The sequence below is a fragment of the Giraffa tippelskirchi genome, chromosome 4 (assembly GCF_054371585.1).
Source record: "Giraffa tippelskirchi isolate mGirTip1 chromosome 4, T2T-mGirTip1v1.2.pri, whole genome shotgun sequence".
NCBI classification, from domain to species: domain Eukaryota; kingdom Metazoa; phylum Chordata; class Mammalia; order Artiodactyla; family Giraffidae; genus Giraffa; species Giraffa tippelskirchi.
The window spans coordinates 130,764,540-130,786,994 of NC_137278.1; the positions used below are offsets into that span (position 1 = coordinate 130,764,540).

The following is a 22,455-nucleotide window of genomic DNA, read 5'->3' on the forward strand; positions in this document are numbered from 1 at the left end:
TATGCCCCGACCAGTAATGCCGAAGAAGCTGAAGTTGAACAGTTCTATGAAGACCTACAAGACCTTTTAGAACTAACACCCAAAAAAGATGTCCTTTTCATTATAGAGGACTGGAATACAAAAGTAGGAAGTCAAGAAACACCTGGCGTAACAGGCAAATTTGGCCTTGGAGTACAGAATGAAGCAGGGCAAAGGCTAATAGAGTTCTGCCAAGAAAATGCACTGGTCATAGCAAACATCCTCTTCCAACAACACAAGAAAAGACTCTACACATGGACATCACTTGTTGGTCAACACCAAAATCAGATTGATTATATTCTTTGCAGCCACAGATGAAGAAGCTCTATACAGTCAGCAAAAACAAGACCAGGAGCTGACTGGCTCAGATCATGAACTCCTTATTGCCAAATTCACACTTAAATTGAAGAAAGTGGAGAAAACCACTAGACCATTCAGGTATGACCTAAATCGAATCCCTTATGACTACACAGTAGAAGTGAGAAATAGATTTAAAGGACTAGATCTGAGAGACAGAATACCTGATGAACTATGGACAGAGGTTCGAGACATTGTACAGGAGACAGGACTCAAGCCCATCCCCAAGAAAAAGAAACGCAAAAAAGCAAAATGGCTGTCTGAGGAGGCCTTACAAATAGCTGTGAAAAGACGGGAAGCGAAAAGCAAAGGAGGAAAGGAATGATATACCCATTTGAATGCAGAGTTCCAAAGAATAGCAAGGAGAGATAAGAAAGCCTTCCTCAGCGATCAATGCAAAGAAATAGAGTAAAACAATAGAATGGGAAAGACTAGAGATCTTTTCAAGAAAATTAGAGATACCAAGGGAATATTTCATGCAAAGATGGGCTCAATAAAGGACAGAAATGGTAGGGACCTAACAGAAGCAGAAGATATTAAGAAGAGGTGGCAAGAATACACAGAAGAACTGTACAAAAAAGATCTTCATGATCCAGATAATCACGATGGTGTGATCAACTCACCTAGAGCCAGACATCCTGGAATGTGAAGTCAAGTGGGCCTTAGAAAGCATCACTATGATCAAAGCTAGTGGAGGTGATGGAATTCCAGTTGAGCTATTTCAAATCCTAAAAGATGATGCTGTGAAAGTGCTGCACTCAATATGCCAGCAAATCTGGAAAACTCAGCAGTGGCCACAGGACTGGAAAAGGTCAGTTTTCATTCCAATCCCAAAGAAAGGCAATGCCAAAGAATGCTCAAACTACCGCACAATTGCATTCACCTCACATGCTAGTACGGAGAAGGCAATGGCACCCCACTCCAGTACTCTTGCCTGGAAAATCCCATGGATGGAGGAGCCTGGTAGGCTACAGTCCATGGGGTCGCTAAGAGTCGGACACGACTGAGCGACTTCCCTTTCACTTTTTCCTTTCATGCACTGGAGAAGGAAATGGCAACCCACTCCAGTATTCTTGCCTGGAGAATCCCAGGGATGGTGGAGCCTGGTGGGCTGCTGTCTATGGGGTCGCACAGAGTGGGACACGACTGAAGCGACTTAGCAGCAGCAGCAGCAGCAGCACACGCTAGTAAAGTAATGCTTAAAATTCTCCAAGCCAGGCTTCAGCAATACATGAACCGTGAACTTCCAGATGTTCAAGCTGGATTTAGAAAAGGCAGAGGAACCAGAGATCAAATTGCCAACATCCGATAGATCATCGAAAAAGCAAGAGAGTTCCAGAAAAACATCTATTTCTGCTTTATTGACTATGCCAGAGCCTTTGACTGTGTGGATCACAATAAACTGTGGAAAATTCTGAAAGAGATGGGAATACCAGACTGCCTGACCTGCCTCTTAAGAAACCTGTAAGCAGGTCAGGAAGCAACAGTTAGAACAGGACATGGAACAACAGACTGGTTCCAAATAGGAAAAGGAGTACGTCAAGGCTGTATATTGTCACCCTGCTTATTTAACTTATATGCATAGTACATCATGAGAAATGCTGGGCTGGAAGAAACACAAGCTGGAATCAAGATTGCCAGGAGAAATATCAATAACCTCAGATATGCAGATGACACCACCCTTACGGCAGAAAGTGAAGAACTAAAGAGCCTCTTGATGAAAGTGACAGAGGAGAGTGAAAAAGTTGGCTTAAAGCTCAACATTCAGAAAACTAAGATCATGGCATCTGGTCCCATCACTTCATGGCAAATAGATGGGGAAACAGTGGAAACAGTGGCTGACTTTATTTTTCTGGGCTCCAAAATCACTGCAGCTGGTGATTTCAGCCATGAAATTAAAAGACGCTTACTCCTTGGAAGGAAAGTTATGACCAACCTAGATAGCATATTAAAAAACAGAGACATTACTTTGCCAACAAAGGTCCATCTAGTCAAGGCTGTGCTTTTTCCAGTGGTCATGTATGGATGTGAGAGTTGGACTATAAATAAAGCTGAGCACCGAAGAATTGATGCTTTTGAACTGTGGTGTTGGAGAAGACTCTCGAGAGTCCCTTGGACTGCAAGGAGATCCAACCAGTCCATCATAAAGGAGATCAGTCCTGGGTGTTCATTGGAAGGACTGATGTTGAAGCTGAAACTCCAATACTTTGGCCACCTGATGCAAAGAACTGACTCATTGGAAAAGACCCTGATGCTGGGAAAGATTGAGGGCAGGAGGAGAAGGGGACGACAGAGGATGAGATGGCTGGATGTCATCACCGGCTCGATGGACATGGGTTTGGGTGGACTCCGGGAGTTGGTGATGGACAGAGAGGCCTGGCGTGCTGTGGTTCATCGGGTCGCAAAGAGTCGGACACGACTGAGCGACTGAAGTGAACTGAATTGCCTTTTATTCAATGTTGAATAGAAGTGGTGAGAACAGACTTTCTTGTCTAGTTCCCAACCTTAGGGAGAAATCATCCAGTATTTCACTGTTAAGTGTGATATAAGCAGTCAATTTTTTTCATAGATGGTCTTTATCAGGTTAAGCTTTCACCATCATGTATGAAAGATCTGACAAGGCACAGAACTGATACCTTTTTTTCTCTTCCAGCACTCTAAATATGTCATTCTGTGTTCTCCTCATTTCTGTTTTTTTTAATGTGAAGTTGGCTATTATCATTGTTCTCCTGTTTGTAATGTGTCACTTTCCCTTGGCTACTTTAAGACTTTTGCTTTATTGAAGTTTAACAGTTTTCCCTTGATCATGCCTAAGAGTAGTTTTCTATGTCACCCATGGTTCCTGGAATTTCCTCAGTCTGTAAATTTATGTCTTTCCAAATTTAGTGAGCTTTTGTCTCTATGTCTCACATATTTTTTGTGCGTCCCATTCTCTTTCCTACCTGGAACGCCAAAGGACTCTAAAGCTTTCTCTCTTACTTTTTTCTTCAATCTTTTTTCTCTTTGTTCTTCAGATTGATAATCTATTGGTCAGTCTTCAATGTCACTTATTGTTTATTATACCAGCTTCAATATGTTGTTAAGGTCATTAAGTTCCCAGATTTTTCATTTCAATACTGTACTTTTCAGTTCTGGAATTTCCATTTTTTTTATATAGTTTCTATTTCTCTGCTAGATTCTCTGTTTATCCATTGTGTGTATATAAACATATAATGTTTGTAAATATATTATTTATATATATATAAACAATGGCTGATTTAATGCTGTTGACTACTAATTGCAACATCTCAGTAGAGTGAACTTGCAGTTGGTATCTATTGACTGATATTCTTTTTCCTTAAGTATAAGTCATATTTTTGTTTCTTCAGATTTCTAGTAGTTTTGTCATTGGGATGGATTATATTCATTTACAGAGTGATTTTTATTCCAGAAGGCAGTTGATTTGGGAGGGCTTAATTTCCAATCTCTTTCTTCTTCAGTCATGGACAATGGCTATAATTTCTGCTCAACTCTTTCAGTTTCTAGTTGATGCTTTGTTTCACCAGGAACTCTGTATTTTTCTCCACATAATTTTGTTTAGCCATTAATCAAAGATTTTGACAGATTCTATATGCAGGTTTGGAGACATATCTTCTGGGGCTCTCTTGCTTCACAGACGTTTCATCTACCTTCTCTTTGGCTGCTCTGCCAACCTGGAACTGTCCTTTTACACCATAAGCCAATAGACTGTGGCTCTTTACTACTTAAGCTATTTGGAGTTATGGGGATGTCTTCAAACAAAAAGTCCCAAACACACAAATATCACCTATTGCACTTCATTTTTCTTTTTTCCTTTTTCAAAAGTAGCTATTTCTATCTCTGGGAGGGTTAATCTGATCATGTTAACTCCACCATTATCAGATTCATGATACTGATTTTTATGTTCATCTTGTATTCAGCAATCTTGCTAAATTCCTATTTGTTTAAATTTGTATTAATACATTCTCGGGACTTCTCTGGTGTTCCAGAGGCTAAGACTCTGTGCTCCCAATGCTGGGGGCCTGGATTCGATCCCTGGTCGGGGAACTAGATCCCACATGCTGTTAACTAAGTGCAGGCAAATAAATAAATATTTTTAAAAATTTGTACATTCTCTTGTATTTTCTACATAGACTATTTTATTGTCTACAAATATTAATGTTTTTCTTCCTTTGTATCCAGTTTGCATAGCTCATTTCTTTCCCCCTAATTATGCTAGCTATAAACTCAAGTACAATGCTGAATAAAAATGATAGATAATAAGTATCTTCATCATAGTCTTGACCTTCATGGTAGTGCTTCTGAAGTATCACCATTAAATATTTTTCACTGTAGGTTTGAAATAGATGATCTGTTAAAGAAATCTTTAATTTCTCTTTCTGCTATTTCATTGCTGGTGTATAGAAAGGCAACAGATTTCTGTGCATTAATTTTTTATCTTGCAGAGTTACCAAATTCATTGATGAGGTCCAGTAGTAGTCTGGTAGCATCTTTAGGATTTTCTACGTATAGTATCATGTCATCTGCAAACAGGAAACAATCCCGTTTACCATAGCATCGAAAACAATAAAATACCTAAGAATAAACCTATCTAAGAATTGATGCTTTTGAACTGTGGTGTTGGAGAAGACTCTTGAGAGTCCCTTGGACTGCAAGGAGATCAGTCCTGGGTGTTCATTGGAAGGACTGATGTTGAAGCTGAAACTCCAATACTTTGGCCACCTCATGCGAAGAGTTGACTTATTGGAAGAGACCCTAATGCTGGGAGGGATTGGGGGCAGGAGGAGAAGGGGACGACAGAGGATGAGATGGTTGGATGGCATCACTAACTCAATGGACATGGGTTTGGGTAAACTCTGGGAGTTGGTGATGGATAGGGAGGCCTGGCGTGCTGTGATTCATGGGGTCGCAAAGAGTCGGACATGACTGAGCGACTGAACTGAACTGAAATGAAGGTTGCAAAGGGCTTCCTTGGCCACTCAGTGGTAGAGAATCCACCTGCAATGCAGGAGACGCCAGTTCGAACCCTGGATTGGGAAGATCCCCTGGAGAAGGAAATGGTAATCCACTCCAGTATTCTTGCCTGGGAAATGCCATGGACAGAAGAGCCTGGCAGGCTCCCAGAAGGATCCCAAAGAGTTATACACGACAACAACAAGTGAGGCAAAAGTCCTAATACTCTGAAAATGGTAAGACACTGTAGAAAGAAACTGAAGCTAACACAGATGGAAACATAGACCATGTTCTTGGATCGGAGGAGTTAATACTGTTAAAATGACCATATTACCCAAGGCAGTCTACAGATTCAATGCAGTACCCATCCAATTCCAATGGCATTTTCCACAGAACTTTGGCACTGTTAGGTACTCCCTTCCCTTTGAAACTCTTCCTACAATTTCCATGCCTAATCTCCTTCCTAGTTTTGACCCCATCCCTCCAGCAATTCCTTCTCCCTTTTGTAGATTCTTCTCTCAGCCTTTAAACACTCATGTTCTCTGTGGCTCCATTATTAAGTCTTTTCTCACTTTATATGACCTTTCTTGGCACCATCATCCACTTCCAAGACTTCAATTACCACTTTTAAAAGAACGTCTCCCAATACATAGTTCTGGGCCAGAGCTGTTCTGCTGTTTCTCTCCCTCTAGCATCAGATGTGATCACAGTGACTTCTGTCTACTGAGTTAGGCACTCAATAAATGTGTGTTAAATTTAAAAAGTTCTCAGCTGCCTGAATAACTTGAACTATAATTCAAAGACCAGTCAGAGTCTGTGCACAATTTTTCAGTGTCGGAGAATATGCACAATTTGATAAAAACTTCTATCAAGTTTCCTGAAACCAGGAATTGTAGCACAAATAACGTTCACCTTAGAAAAGCTGCAATCCAGGACTTCCCTGGTGGTTCAGTAGTTAAGAATCTGCCTGCCAATGCAGGGGGCATGGGTTAGATCCCTGGTCCCGGAAGATTCCACATGCCACAGGGCAACTAAGCCTGTGCGCCACAACTATGGAGCCCATGTGCCTAGAGCCCGTGTTCTGCAACAAGAGAAGCTACTGCACTGAGAAGCCTACATACCACAATGAAGAGTGGCCCCCACTTGCCACAGCTAGAGAAAGAATGCTCACAGCAACGAAGACCCAGCATAGCTAAAAATTAACAAATAAAATTTTTTTAAAAAAGAAAAGCTGAAACTCACATCAATTACAGATTTTAAAAAAATTAACATGTATGCTCAAAAGTTTAAAACTACCAAATACCACATGGGTAGGAGGAAAACTAAGCTATAATTGTTCCAGACAAAAGGCTTATTCATTTTCAAAATGACTTTCTACTGTTCCTCAATCTGGCCTCCTTTTATAGAATTGATTTGCTATAACTCTGGATCTCTGTGTTCATTTTCCTAAGACCTCTCCTGCCATCTTTGGGTTTTACTATCCAAATTAAAATAAAATTTTATTAATTCCAATTTATCAGTTCTCCCAACATGTGAAGCATTAAACACAATCAGGTATCAATATTTATTAACACAAGACAAAGGAAACACATTCAATGAGTTAATAGAACACTGTCCAGCCAGATGTTAAATTTAAAAATGTATATCTAGTCTAATTTCAAATAAATAAAAAAAACTTTATACATAATTACACAGTACTATAATTTGAATCTGACACTGGTAAATATCTTGACAGAAAATAAACAAAACAGCATTTAGGACTAAAAAATTATTCTTATATCTTTACACTCTCTTCCTCTGGACAAATAACATGGCCCATCTACATATACCTAAACCAGAAATGTATGAATGATAAAGAAAAGGCCTATTGTGTATTTGGAGTACTGCCGCTTGCTCCAAATACTCTTGCTTTTACATGAAAGCAGACAACAAAAACAACTCTAAGGCATAGATCATGTTGGAGTTTGAGGGTGAGGTGATAACTCCTCATTGCTTTAGACTAAAGATTCCTGGATATTCAAGGAAAGTAATTTATTTGGCCAAGATATTGAGCACCATGCCTGGGGCAGAGACCTTAACAACAACAAAAAAAACCTAAGGCCTCGGGCCCTCTGTTGATTCAACAAAAGCATTAAGCAAGCATTGCCCAGGGACTAACATCAAATGACCAATAGACAAAGCGATGGTCCCTAAACAGCCTGACGCAGCACAACTTCAGGAGGACCTGGTACAGGGGAGACAGGGGCCCTTTAAGAGGCAGGAAGGAAATGAGTGTAGCTTCACTGATGCCTATTAGCATGCTCTTCACCCCCTGGATCTCACTAATGTGGGAGATGGTATTTGTCCTGAGGCACCCCCTCCCTGATCTACCCTCCTTACTTTTGCTGAGAGGCAGAAAGAGGTTCAAAAACTTTCAGATGAATAGGTCTCTCTTATTTGAAACAAGGGTTTGCTATTCATTTAGGTCCCACCCCACCTCCCAGGCATGAAAACCTAGACAGCATGTGTTCCCAAGTTTTGGCAAGGCTGTTTCTATCAATAATGGCCTTTGGGGCCTGTCTTAAGAGCCAGTTCTACCATAAAGGTTCTGCTTTTACATGGAAAGACTAAGAGCATTCTGTCATCAAGAGAGTTTTTCTTACCGAGTCTGCAACAGATTAGGCATTGGATCTGCAGATGATCCCACAAACACATCTAAATTAATGACTAGACTCTCTTCCCCTTCCAGAGGAAACTTTTCCCCAAAGATAGATCTTAGCATCTTAGCTTTCTTTCCTCCACTAGCTTATTCTGGCTTTGGGGGATAGGCAAAAGATAAAGCAGCCACAGGGATGAAAGCAAAAAGATAACAATAAATCAGAGGCCTGAGGAACTACCAAACTAGATAATCAGCCCCTAAATAACTGGGAATTTGGCATACTGTGAGATTAACGGAATATTTCATTTGAAGGAATGAGTATAGATCCGCACTGTCCAGTATGGTAGCCAATAGCCACGCGTGGCTACTGAGAACCTGAAATACAGCTAGTCTTGAATTGGGATGTGTTTAATACACACTAGACTTCAAAGATATAATATGAAAAAAAAGTAAAATCTCTCATTAATTAATAAAGTTTTATATTGATCCCACGTTGAAATGATAGTACTTTTGCTATATTGTGCTAATAATATATTAAAATCAATTTCACCTGTTTTAGTTTTTAAAATGTGATTACTAGAAATTTTAAAATGACAGATATGGCTCACATTTTATTTCTAGCAGACACCCTACCTTGTGTAGTAAGAATTCTGAAAGCAATCCATAGGACAGACTCTGTCTTTTATATCTTTTTCTTAGAACTTGTGGATCATGGAGATAGGAGATCCTCAGGATCCCTTGCTTTGATTAGTGACTCATTAAAAACTCGTTTTAAGAAAATTACTTTCCAAATAAGCAGGCTGTTTTCTCTGCAGACCAAACCATTAAGTCACTGGGACTTCTAACCCCAATGCAAGTGCTTTTTTCCTGTACATCCTAGAACCTCTCCCATCGTGTATAATGGAACGTCATCCAAAATGCTGAAAAGAGATCTGGAACTGGAAAATGTCAAGGTCTTCCCTCTGTGGAGAATGAGTTTGGAGGAAAAGAAGATTATGTAAAAGGAAGTCAATAAAGTGGCTCTGAGTCATGAGCCTGTGTAAGGGCAGCCCCCAGGAGTGCTGCCTGGCAAAGGGTCTGGTCTTTCCATTATAAACCTTATTTTCAGGGTAATTACAAGTCTTAAAAATTGTTTAAAAACATATTTAGTTTACATGATGTTACAGTGGGGTAAATAATATGTATTATTAAAATAGTCTAAATAAATATTTACACGATAGATCAGAGTGGGTCAAAGAGAACCATTCTGATTTAACAAGTTAACTCTGTTCACTTTGAGTTTTTTTTAATTTTTAAAAATATTTCTGTAAGAAAAAAAATAATAAAATTCAACTATATTCAAATACATGAAGTATCAGATCAAAGAAAGGAAACCGAGCCAGAGGCCACACTCAGTCCCAGGCTCCATCTGCTTGGCCTGGGCACCACAGTTATTTCAAAAGGGTTTCTTGCATACATTAGACTTCCCCTATTTCAGCATAAGCCTGGCTGTTTAGGCAACCCAAATTGGTCAGTTCTGAGACGTGGAGTTATGAGGCCTTAAAGCCTTCGCGTGACTGTCGATCCCATTGCCTTCCCAGCCTATCGCTCTTGTTCTTAAATCCCTGCCCTCGTGAACTGGAAGCATAGAGGATGCTCTTCAGTTCTCAGAAAAGAGAAGCTATATGTGTAACTGCAGACACAGTATACAATGGGCCTGGAAAAGAGGAAATTCTAAATTCTCATGTAGTCACTCTACATGTGAAAGACTGTTTCAACACTGGGGGCCAGAGTGAGTTATTGTGGTTACCTAGAATTGGGTGGGATCTAATGAATCTTAGCTTTTCCTAACATTTCGATGTTTCAACTGAGATTTTTCAGTTTGTAGAAGCAGGTTGAATTCTTAAAAGCTTAAGCTGATTCTGGGAATGCAAGCCTAAAAAACAAACATAGGCAGCTTCAGTTTATAAAATATACCAGCCAACAGAGACATAGTACAATGTGCAGCAAAACCTGCAAACAATTTGCACTTTTTAGTCATCTATTCAATTACACTGCACCCAGAGAATACCGAGATTCTCTCTCAGAGCAGCAATGTTTCTACTTTAGTTGTTACAACTATACAAGCCAATTCTTACTTTTTTAGCTGAATTATGTGTATTCCTATTTACATGTTTAAAACACTGGTCAAAATGTTTTACAGTCAAGAATTATATATATAAAGTAATTCTCATATTCAGTGGGTTATCTGATTTGCTTATGGGTCAACTGAAAAGTAAGCCAAGTAGTTCCATGTTAACAAAACCCGCAGAGTGTCTAACTATGGTAAAATGGCAAAATACAGTACAGAGCGGGGGACCGTGTAACTCAAACTATCCCCTTCATGTGAATTCATTAAACTCCCTTACAAAATTCTAAAACAGCATTAGATAAAAATACAAGTATATACAACAGATGAAAAAAATGCAACATGCATGTAATTGCTTTAGTAACGTGCTGCTCACGCTATGTCAAAGCTCATGACTAACAGATTGTTAACATTTTTTTCATTTGCCACCACAGAATTTCCCTCTCCTGCACGTCCTGTGATGGCAGGATCCCACAGGATGAGATGAAGGATATAATGTAGCCATCTCAGCTTATCTCACATCAGTCACGGGTCTCTGGTCCCATGGTTTTGCAGGACGGTCCCTGCAATCCCACGAGGCTGGTTACATGTTGTACGCCACATAGATGGGGTCCAGCTGGTCGGCGAGGAAGCTGTCACGGAGGTGCATCCTCTGCTTCTCTCCTCTGGAGTTGATGGGGATGACACCTGGGTCCACCACGACCACCACACCCACGATGAGGTAATGCTCCTCCAGGACCACGTTTGTCACTAAAGGAACCAGATCCAGGGCCTCCTGCTCAGAGCCACACAGTTCCACGACCACCACGAGCAAGTTGGTCCACGTGAACACGGCACTGCAATTTCAGTGACGCTCAGTTAATGTGGCATCTTTGATAGTGTCTGCCCAAGACTTACCCTCACTGCCCCGAGAACTGCCTTCTCGCTTGGACCCAACCAGAAGGCTCTGAGCCACATGTGTAATAAATGGCCTTGCCCCTATGATAACAACTGATTGGTTAAATCATTTAAAATCTCTTGGGCGTTTGGAAGTGGGACTGAAAAGTTGTTAGCTGGTCACCTGAGCTGAGGATGTGTGGACTGGAAGGTTCTGGTGTAGTAGGTATGCAGAGACATACAGAGAATGGCTTTTCAGGGAGGAGAGAAAGAACAGAGTGGATGCCCACATAGCTCTAGAAAGCGAGAAGATGGTGGTCCCTGATGGCCTTCCCATCCTTGTTTCTACCTTTCTTGAGATTTCAGAGCTGTTTAGAGACTTCTAGGTGCCTCTGAGATAACCAACCAGGTGTTCTTTCTATGACCTCTCTTTTGCTTAAAAGCTGTTTTGAAGAGAATTCTTGATATTTGCAACATAACAGCTTTGACTAAGATTATTATCTATAATCTAACACCAAACAGGAAGGGAGTCGGCTGGCCTCTTTGAGCTCAGTGCCCCACTCAAGTGTCTCTCCTGTCGTGCCATAAGGCACAGAGTCACCCGACATTCAGTGGGATTGCTGGGTTAGAAGGTATGAACTGACTTATGTTGTGCAGTGTTGAGCTGCTTTAAAAATAGATTCCAATCATTAAGTAAAATGTCCACAATATTTGGTTGCATCAAAAGTCAAATGCTTAAAATTAGGAGGTAACCATGGCACCCAACTTTTCTGCACTGTTCTTATACTTCCTTTTAGGTCTGAGGAGAGACTGACAAAAGCAAGACAAAGAAGCATCTGGAAAGCACGAACAAACCACTAAATGAACTGTGGCTACTTTGCATGAGTTGAGAAAAAAAAAAAAAAAACCTGAGGAAGGACACACCAACTGAAATATGAATAAAAAGAAACTGGGTGGATTCTGTATTGTCAAGAATCCAGGATGAAAGCCAACAGTTAAAAATTACAGAATTTTAATTTTAAGAAATTTTTAGTCAGCATGAGGTTGGATGGTTCTTTATCAGGGATAATGAAGGGGGAATCCCTGCCCCGACAGGGAACCTGGACCACATAATGATAATAATTCTTTTCATCTGCTGACCGGTTGATAGAGTACAAAGCACATTCTCACTTAATCCTCCTGATGATCAGGAAGGAACAGAAGAGGTATTTTTAGATGAGGAAAGCAGCCACCATGGCAGTGCTGGGCCTTCCAGATGGGTCTTTTGACCTCAAAATCATGGTTCTTCCCATTACCCCCACCAGCTTTCTAGAGGTGGATGATCAGTTAGGTCACTTCCAGTGGTAAGATCCTGTCACTAAAAGGACTTGGCCCAAGAGTGGGTGCACAGAGCCCGTCTCCACAGCTTGCTCCCCTGGAGTTCCACATCTGTAGGTGTCTCTGGTACAGGTAGATGACTAAAGATCAACTTTAACTCACTGCAGCTGAGGAGAGACCTACTCTGTGCAGAGGACATACCATTCGGCAATGCTCCTGTGGATCCGAGACACTGAGGTCTCAATGTCGATGGGGTGGTACCGCAGGCCTCGCAGCTCCAGGGTCTCGTCCAGAGCACCCACCACGTATAAGGCATCATGACGCTCTGATGGGGAGAGAAAGAGCAACTTAGTATATGAGATGTATTGAGTGTGATACATCATTGGAGTTAAGAGCCCAGTGTTCAGACTGCCACCACATCACCTGGTGCCACCACTCACCAGCTGTGTAACCTGGAGCAATTAACTTAAGTCTCTGATCCTGCTTCCCCTCCGTGAAACAGGGGTAATAATAAATGGCTGCTATGAGGATTAAATTCACGAAAGGGAGTTAGTATGATGCTTGGTTCATTGTAAGTGCTGAAGAGTATCTGCTGTTGTTCGGTTGCTAAGTCATATCTGACTCTTTGCAATCCCATAAACTGCAGCATGCCAGGCTTCCCTGTCCTTCACTACCTCCAGGAGTTTGCTCAAACTCCTGTCCATTGAATCAGTGATACCATCCAACCATCTCATCATCTGTCACCCTCTTCTCCTGCCTTCAACCTTTCCCAGCATCAGGGTCTTTTCCAATGAGTCAGCTCTTCCCAACAGATAGCCAAAGTATTAGAGCTTCAGCATCAGTCCTTCCAATAAATATTCAGGGTTGATTTCCTTTAGGGCTGACTGGTTTGATCTTGCTGTCCAAGGAACTCTCAAGAGCCTTCTTCAGCACAATTCGAAAGCATCAATTCTTCAGTGTTCAGTCTTCTTTATGGTCCAGTTCTCACATCTGTACATGACTACTGGAAAAATCATAGCATTGACTAGACAGACCTTTGTTGGCAAAGTGTTATTTCTGCTTTTAAATATGTTGTCTAGGTTTGCCATAGCTTTTCTTCCAAGGAGCAAGAATCTTTTAATTTCTTGACCACAGTCACTGTCCACAGTGATTTTGAAGAATATTAGCTCTTGTTAGTCTAATTACTACCATGTGCCAAGAACTGTGCCCAGTGTGGGGAGTAAAGATGACAAAATACAACACCTGCTCTAGAGATACTTGCTGTCTAGTGGGGGGAACACACACAACGGGTGTCCCATGGGTGGACATCAGCTGGAACGTGGTAAACCCAGTAACTTGAGTGTAGATGAGGGGCAAGGGGAACAGAGGACATCACCCTCCCCTCCCCAGACTACCCCCAAGCTCAGCTCAAGGGTTCAGAGAAGGAAAAGCTAAAGCCACCTGAGCTTTTAAGCATAAAGAGGAATTAGCCAGATGATGGATGGGGAAAGAAGGAGAGGGGAGGATCTGAGACAGAAAAGAAATGAACATATGGTCATTGTTTCTAGATGTCTTTAAGGAATCCATGGACAGACTAGTCCTGGTTATTAATAGGCTTCTAATCCAGCAGGACGTGGCAGATATTTCATTTTTTTTTTTTTTAAGATTTTATGCGCACACTGTACACACAAGGCTACATGGTTTATGTCTATATAGATGCTGAAGAGAATAATTTAGCTAGGTCTACAGAATGTTTTGGGCTTTCCAGGTGGCTCAGTAGCAAAGAATGCAGCTGCCAAAAAGCAGGTTTGATCCCTGGGTTGGGAAGATCCCCTGGAGAAGGTGATGGCAACCCACTCCAGTATTCTTACCTGGGAAATCTCATGAACCAAGGAGCCTGGAAGGCCACAGACCATGGGGTTGGGGTAGCAACAAGTCAGACATGACTTAGCAATTAAACAATAGTAACAACAAAATGATGTATTTTCAGGAATAGGAATATTTCTGAAACATTTAGCAAAACAAAGTGCTAGAAGCTGTTGGAGAGAGGAGGGTAAGGAACGCCAGTCACATAAGATGAGCTGATGATTATCGTAATAAAAACAACAGAAACACAGTAGCTAATGACTAGGGAGTGCTTTCCATGTGCCAAGTAGTGTTCCAGACACCTGAAGGCATCATGTAATTTAATCTCATATCATGTCCACAAGGCAGGAAATGTCATCACTCCCACTTCCCAGGTAGGAAACTGAGAGATTGAGTGAGTGCTCAAGGTCACACAGCAGATGGCAGAAACAGGCTTCAAAACCAGGACACCCACTGAGGTGTAGGTGTGCTTCCCCTGCCTCCAGTATGCCTGAGTCTGCTTCCCCATGAAGGCAGTGACTGCAGAGCCGGCCAGCAGGGAGCAGATGTAAGGGGCGAAGGAGAAATGACTTGGCTCCATTTCAGCTGTTTAGTCCAGTGAGTGATGCATCAGTTCTTGATGTGTATGATATGCACGCAGTGTAGGGTATTTTTAAATGGCCATTAACGGTGGCAGGAAGGTTGAAGCCAGGCCTCTTTATCAGGTAGACAGTGACTGGGGGCTGCTTACCCCAGAGCCCTGCCAAGCAGTCTCGTGAGCCGCCAAAGGGCCAGAGCGCTTAGCAGGTCAGCTCCTCTGCTCCTGCTCACAGGGCTTAAGAACAGAGGAACTAAAGATGAAACACCTGTCCCAGTAGCCTGTTGAGGTATGCAGGCAGCCCCACAAGGCTGCTGAGAGGCTGTATCCTGCCAGGGGCATTCACCCATCACCGGGCATGTCTCTACGACTGCCCAGCCGAACTATCCTGAGGTTCAGCTATCCTGATGCTGACACGAGGCCCTGGCATTTACTTCCTGGGTCCTCTTCACAGGACAAAGTTTTACTTCAAAGGAATATAAATTAACAAGTGGGTTCTAGAGTTGTGGAAGGGGAATAATTTAACACACATACTCCACAATGCAAAGGCAGGCTGCAGAAGGGCAGCCTGTGCTAGGGGCATTTGAAATGCATAGCAGGACAAGGGGGAGGAGCCGGTGAAGGTACCTCCAGTGGCTGCTGTGAGCTCCGTCCGGCGGACAAAACCCAGGTATCCTGTCCGAGCCCAGAGGGTCTGAGCAGCATCCCCAAAGCTGAGGCGGGTGTTGAAGTGGTCAGCTTGCAGAGTCTCACTGTCGTAGATGGTATAATAGCCGCTGGCTGTATGGGGACTGTTCACCCAAATCTACAACAAGAAAAGGGTCACATTTCGCCAGAATCAATTCACTTCACTTAGGACAGATTATGTTGGTTTTCTTAACCTCATTTTTATAATAATCAAAAGTTACAACAATAAAAGCAGTTGTCAGTTACTGAATTTACCATGTGCTGAACAGTACTTTATAAACATTACCCCCATCAATCTTGACATACACGACATGACAATATAGTCTGTACTACAGTCACTCCCATTTTACAAATGAAAAAACAAGAATACTCGAGTGTGTAGCCACTCCCTTCTCCAGGGGATCTTCCCCACCCAGGGATGGAACCTGGGTCTCCTGCATTGCAGGCAGGTTCTTTACCATCTGAGCCACCAGGGAAGCCATTAAGTAATTCACCTAAGATACAGAAACTAAGAGACCCAGATCCAACCTGGAGGCTACGCTGCCTCCCTGGCTCATTTCTCAGCCTCTTTCAGAGTCTCACCAGTGCACTGAGGGATCATTTCTGTGCTTTGAAACTAAGTTAAAAAGCCCGCAGGAAAACACTACAGGGTATTTGGATTTACAATGTAAACACAGCAGTAGTCAACAACAGTAATAACACAAGTGTTCACTGTGTGACAGGCACTGTTCCATGTGTATACAGATACAGATATTAATGCATTTAACTGTCACACAATTCTACTAGGTAAGTGCCATTATTATTTACAGTTGAGGAAACGAGGCCCAGAGAGCTTGAGTAACTCATGCATTAAGAAGAAGCTGGTAACTGGCAGAGCCTGGTCATCTGGCTCAGCCACCTGGAGCCCCGCTCCTGGTTAGCTGTGAGATAAGACAGCAGTTGTTTCTCAGAAATTTGGAAGGAAGAAAAATTAAGTCTTTTCAGTGTTTTTATAAGGGCTTTCCAGGTGGCGAACCTGTCCGCCAAAGCAGAAGACATATGAGATGCAGGTTCAATCCCTGGGTTGGGTAGCTTCCCTGGTGGATGAAACGGCAACCCATTCCAATATTCCTGCCTGGAGAATCCCATGGAGAGAGCGCCTGGCAGGCTACAGTCCATGGGTTGAAAAGAGTCAGACACGGCTAAAGCGACTTAGCATGCACAATATTTTTATATTAATACAAAAGTGAATATATTTTGGAATAAAATTTGTATAAATCTTATTTTATTTTTTTAAATATTTATTTTATTTGGCTGAGCCCAGTCTTAGTTGCGGCAAGTGGGATCTTTAGCTGCAGCATTCGGGATCTAGTTCCCTGACCAGGGATCCAACCTGTACCCCCTGCACTGGGAGCAAGGAGTCAGCCACTGGAGCACTAGGGAAGTCCCTGTATAAATTTTAAAACTTCAGTATTTGTGGCTCCTTTTAGTTCCACTCCTTAATAGATGGGAGCAAGTGAGTTCATCCACTTTCCTCTTCAGCTAAGGGAATGTCAGTGGACAAATCTGGGACTAACTCTAACTTGGGTGCCTCAGTCTTCTCTCCATCCTGGTCTCCATCTCCCCTTCTGCCTCATTTCAGTTTTGAGCCTTACCGAGAAAGATGAAAGTTCTCAAACATTCACCCTGAGGGAAAAGCTAAACCCACAGTTTCCTGACTTCTAGAATATGAACCCTGGGGTCTTTCACTGCTGACTTTTCAGAGTCAAGGGGAGAATTATACATACCTCTCCCAGGTGAGAATCTCCAACAGGCCCTTTGGTCTCTGGATTAACAATAACTACTTTCACTCCAGGCAAGATCTAAGAATCAAAGAGAAAACACAAACATTGAGTTCCATCGGATCTCATGACCTCTAATTAGTGCAGTTTCCACTTCCTCCCTCCAGTGAGGTGAGGGAGTGCACACAGGCCAGAGCTGAGCCGGTGCTCACAGGATCACCCTCAGGGGACAGAAGTATGTATGACAAGATTCTGCCTCAAAACTAAACTGGGGAACCAACCTGTCTGCCATCTCCTCAAAGGTGAGAAACTGCAGACCGGTGGGGCTCGGCAGGAGAAGGGAGAGACATCACGTGCCCGCATGTCCCTCAGGAGGGAGAAGGAAGCAGCAGGTGCTGGCTGAGGATGGCTTGGGGCCTCTTCAGAGACCCGTCCTCTGTCCTAAACCTCTCTTTTCACCTTGGGTTTCTAGCATCAAGAGGCTCACACATGTAGGACCTCAAGGAAGGAAGAGGAAGGCCATTCCTGCTCACGTGGGCCAGGCACTGCTCTGAAGTCCCCGAGGCGCTCGCCGCCAGTGGAGGCAGAGGAAGAGCTGGCAAGATGGTAAGGAGATCAACCCAACTCCACTTGGAAGAGTTTAAACAGAGGAGTGAAACAGGGATTTCCCCAAGGGGCTGAGCCACAACTGCACAGGTGAGGCTGTGCCCACTGTTTTCTTCCCTACATTCTCCTTGGCCTTTCAGAATTACTAGAAGGGATACTGAGGCATCATTACTCTCTCATCAAAAGGATGAGAAACTTGATAGTTTATATGGATTTGATCTGCTCAATGTGAGTAAATTGTTCAAAACTGCTATAGACTGAAATCTATATGTTGAAATATGACCTCTAAAGTGATGACATTAGGAGGCGGGGCCTTTGGGAGGAGGTCAGGGGCCTGCTCTCATGAATGGGATCCATACCCTTATATACAAGACTCAGAGATTTCTCTGCCCCTCCCACCATGTGAGGATACAGCAACAGGACAGCCATCTAAGAGCCAGAAATCCCTCATCAGAATCCATGGGCACCTGGATCTTGGACTTGCCAGCCTCCAGAAACGTGAGAGAGAAGTTTCTGCTGTTCATAAGCTGCCCGGTCTATGGTATTCTGTTAGAGAAGCCTGAATGGACTAAGGCAATAACAAATGTCTCCCTGAACAGTTTAAAGCCTTATTCTCACCTAAGGATTCACTCTCAAATATCTTTAATCTCTTCCCTGTTTTGATTTCTCTTTCAACTTTAAGTATGTGTATGTCTTCCCTGGATCTTAAACCACACCCCCCATCTGTCACCCTATCTTTCCACTTGTAATATTCATAAAGGTAGAACTGGCCCTTCTTAGTGCTGCTTATCTCTTCACCTTGAGTATAATGAACACTGAATTTAGTTGGTTTGTCAAATGATATGTCGGCAGGATTTAAAAATAAAAATCAATGAAAATTAAGAAAGTTCAAATCTAGTATTCTTCTTATTTATGTACCCATATGAATTTGAAAGTATTGGCTAAGTGAAAATTGTTGAATTATCTCCAGATGTCAATTCAGTCTTGCTCTGGGTACTAACATGTATATTATATGGCTTCAGGTTTCTTTGAAACTACTTCTCCACACAGGTGACACCTTCCCAATGGTTAACGCAACAAATTACCTTTCCAGACTCGGAGAGGAGCAAACTCTGGGGGGCACCCCGTTCCACAAGACGAACCCTGTAAAAGAACAATATTTACTACTTATGAGCCTTAAAAAAATATCCACCACAGCTGTACACTGTCCTCCCAAACCTCTAATCTATTAATAGCTCTCCTCACATAAGTGCAGTTTCTCAAACTCAGCATTACTGACATTTTGGGTCAGATATCTTATTGTAACTTTTTGTGATGCGCTATCCTGTGCACTGTAGGATGTTTAGCAATATCCCCGGCCTCTACCCACTAGATGTCAGTAGCATCCCCTTGTCATGACAATCCACGTTTCCAGACATTGTCCTTTGGAGGGCAAACTCTCTCCAGGCTGAAAACCACAGCACTAGAGACGTTCTGCCTGTGCAGGCTGGGTCAGTGCCATGGGCCTCACCATGGACACAGCCTAAGTCAGCGGGACCCAGAGACAGGTCCCAGAGCCCTCAACCAGGAGCTCCCCTGGGACGTAGCTCCAATTCACCTGTGGGCTGGTGAGGAGGAAGGCTTTTATTCCTGTGGTTCAGATACAGTGCTGTTTCAAAAACCCTACACTGTCTCATTTATCTTATCTCAGTTATTTTTAGACTCCCAGAGGAAAAGAGTCTATCCATTTCACTGTAATTTACGTCATATGTCACAAAATACTAGTATTACATTTTAATATTAAGGAACAGTGCAGCCACTATGAGAATTAAAGCTTTCCTCTTACAAATGCAAATCTTATTAGGTATTAATAATGAAAATGAGTTCCTTCCCTCTTCTTACCCTCCTCCCCACAAAGACACAAACAAAATGAATGAGGTGAGGGGGACAGCTGGCTTTCTTGAGGCTCAGAAATTTATATGCTTAGGAATACTAACAGGAAACAAGCTTAACAAATCTACTTACCTGTCATGTCTTAATGATTTCAGATCTACGTATACAGTAGTTGGATCAGGCCCTGAGGTTCCCTGAAGAAAAATAAATCAGTGGGTTGTTTATTTAAAATTAGCTGAATGGCATTTCCATATGTTACATTTTCAGGTCAAGATATAGATAATTTAGTCACATACAGGAAAAATCCAAATTCTGTTCTGAATGCTCACCCTGTCTTCAACCAGATGGGCCAGGGCTGTAGTCAACACCTCAGAGAAGACTCCTGGCCAGCTTTGTCCTCATCTTTCTTTCCTTTCCTCCCCCAGGAGAGGAGGCTGGGGCCCAGAGCAGCACCGAACAGTTGCCAGGGTGAGGAGGGTCCTCATCCCTGAACTCAAGGCAGGGGTATGACAGACCAGCATCCATGGGACTTCCAAAACCAACACTGGCCCAAGCTGGTGGCAAGGCGCCCACGATGGGACTCCAAGGTGAAAGCCTTGTGATGCTGCTCCAAAGTCACCCGACTCAGACACAGAGGACCTGAGCGTGTCCACCCAGCTATGCCACCTTCTTTGACTCTCACTCTTGCCCATGCCTGTATTTGCCTTATGAATTTCCAAGCTACAGAAAATTAGATTCCACTCTTTTCTGTTATTTTAGCCTCTTTTCTATTATTTACCCACCAAGATAACATGGCAAAATTGCCATTTGGCTGAAGAAGAGAACACAAGCTTATTTGTGCTTCCTTTGCCAAAAAAACCCCACAAAGGGTAATATACAAATAAAATTAAAGTAGGATTCAGAAATCTTGACTCATGTTGAGGACCATAAAACCACTGAGAGTAAACATTTACATTAGCGCTCAACTGCCGGGCATGGCTCCAAGAGACTGGCACCTAGAAACTTGGTGGTTCTACAGGACAACCTCGTGAAGGACAATACTATCATCTTCATTTTACCAGTGGGCAAAATCAGGCAGAGTGAAGTCCAAATAAAAAGCCCAGAGGCCCTCGGTAGGTAAGCAGCAGCCTATGCTCTGAGTTCCCCACACAAACAAGATATCGTAACAGTCACCTGCAAACATATCGCTACATTGACTCTGGATCCAAAAGTGGTGCTGACAGCCCGCGGGGACAGACCGATGTCCTTGAAGAGCTTGGAGAAGGATTGCTGGAGGGCAATGCGGGGCCGCTCCTCAGCCACCACCACACATGTTCGGATGCAGGAGAGGTTGATTCCCCGGGTCTGTAAGACATCACGTTGGCGGGGTGGGGGGCGAAGGCAGAGATCAGTAGGGTCACAGAAGCACTGGATAAGCAATTTTATTGCCCTACCTCTTTGGTCAGGAAAAGCCAAGGAACTGTGTGCTCTCATCTCACATACCCAAAGAAAAGATATACCTTTTTGGAAAACACCCAGGCATTCCTCTAAAGTTATTACCCATAGGTCTATTTGTTCTTTCTCTATTTCTTTCCTCTTTCACCTAAAACTCTTAGGTTTTTCAGCAATATACTTTTAATTTCTCTTCACTTCTGTACCTTAGATTTCTTTTTCAAAATGGAGAGATGGGACGAACAGAAAAATAAATTTAGCAACACTGAGATCTCATCTCATCTCTTTTTTTCATTCTTAAGGTTATACTTCTCTATTAAAGAAAATTCGGTGTTTTCTTATTCTCTCATATGCCACTTAGACATATGATCACTAGATACACTCATGAATGAGTGACCCTTTTCTATGGAGAAGGACCCAATCTCTAATATCCTCAGGTTGCAAATTCCATTAGGAAAAATCCTCTTTCAGTTCACAGTTTCTGTTCATCTTCACGTAAAAGGCATTTCTATTCAGCCTCCTAACCAGCTTTACCTTCTTTTCCACAATGTGTGAATCAGATTAAACTCTAAAAGAGTGCATTAAATTAGATAGTGAAAGAGATAGACCTACTGAGGTTTGCAAATACCTGTTTGGATAGAAAAAAGCAGGCAGGTATGTCTGGCCAGCCCTACAAGGTGGGGTATCACCACGCCTGGTCCATTTCTCTCAGAACTGGCTCCTTGTTACAGCTGCTTCTTACCTTCAGCACCTCCACTTGGTTTCCAAGCCCTTTGGTGCAAAGCTCCATTACTGAATAGGAGCAGAAGGTGTCTCTTATTTTGTACTGGTTGACCGTGGAGAGCCAGAGGAAAAGGTTGTTTTCCAACTCCATAGGAGGAATTAAGATGGACTGGTGACCTGAATAGACACTGCAATGAAAAAAGGCAAGCACTAACATGATCAGTTCATCCTAGAATACCATCGATTCAACAAATATTTACTTAGCACGAAGGACAGGGGAGGGTCATATTAGATATAAAGGCCTAAGAATCAGCCTGGTTCCTATTCAACTCACATGACACAATAACTACAGAATAAAGCAGACTGTGGAAGGTGGACACTGAGATGTGAAGAAGGCTATCATGATCGCAGAATGAAGAGCAAGTCCTTCAAACTAGGAATGCAGGGGTGGGTGTTTCATTGAGTCAGTGATAGCTGGGCCAGGCTTGAAGAATGAGCAGGAATTTGACAGTGGCTGGAGGAAATGAGGAAGCTGGTGAGAGCTCTCCAGGCAGAAGAATAGTATATGCAAAGGCACAGAGATATAAAATCACATGGTGTGTTTAAGGTCATCAGAAATGGTATTCCAGCGTTTGCCTGGGACAGTGGTGAGAAGTGAAGGCAGAAGGGC

General features: G+C 42.6%; 1 protein-coding gene across 10 annotated transcripts in view; it reads right to left on the reverse strand.

The window, feature by feature from the left end:
• Positions 1-10,418: 10,418 nt before the first annotated feature.
• The window catches only part of DIP2B (DIP2 acetate--CoA ligase B (putative)), a 228,430-nt gene continuing 216,393 nt past the window's right edge, over positions 10,419-22,455 (reverse strand). For all 10 annotated transcript variants that reach the window (XM_081592440.1, XM_081592434.1, XM_081592433.1 and 7 more), the window contains 8 exons: positions 21,805-21,973; positions 20,805-20,975; positions 19,764-19,825; positions 18,845-18,902; positions 17,160-17,234; positions 15,334-15,511; positions 12,486-12,609; positions 10,419-10,927 (listed from right to left, as the gene is read on the reverse strand). In XM_081592440.1, coding sequence (XP_081448566.1) covers positions 10,675-10,927; positions 12,486-12,609; positions 15,334-15,511; positions 17,160-17,234; positions 18,845-18,902; positions 19,764-19,825; positions 20,805-20,975; positions 21,805-21,973 — 1,090 coding nt within the window. In that variant the 3' untranslated portion in view covers positions 10,419-10,674. The remainder of the gene's footprint in view (positions 10,928-12,485; positions 12,610-15,333; positions 15,512-17,159; positions 17,235-18,844; positions 18,903-19,763; positions 19,826-20,804; positions 20,976-21,804; positions 21,974-22,455) is intronic.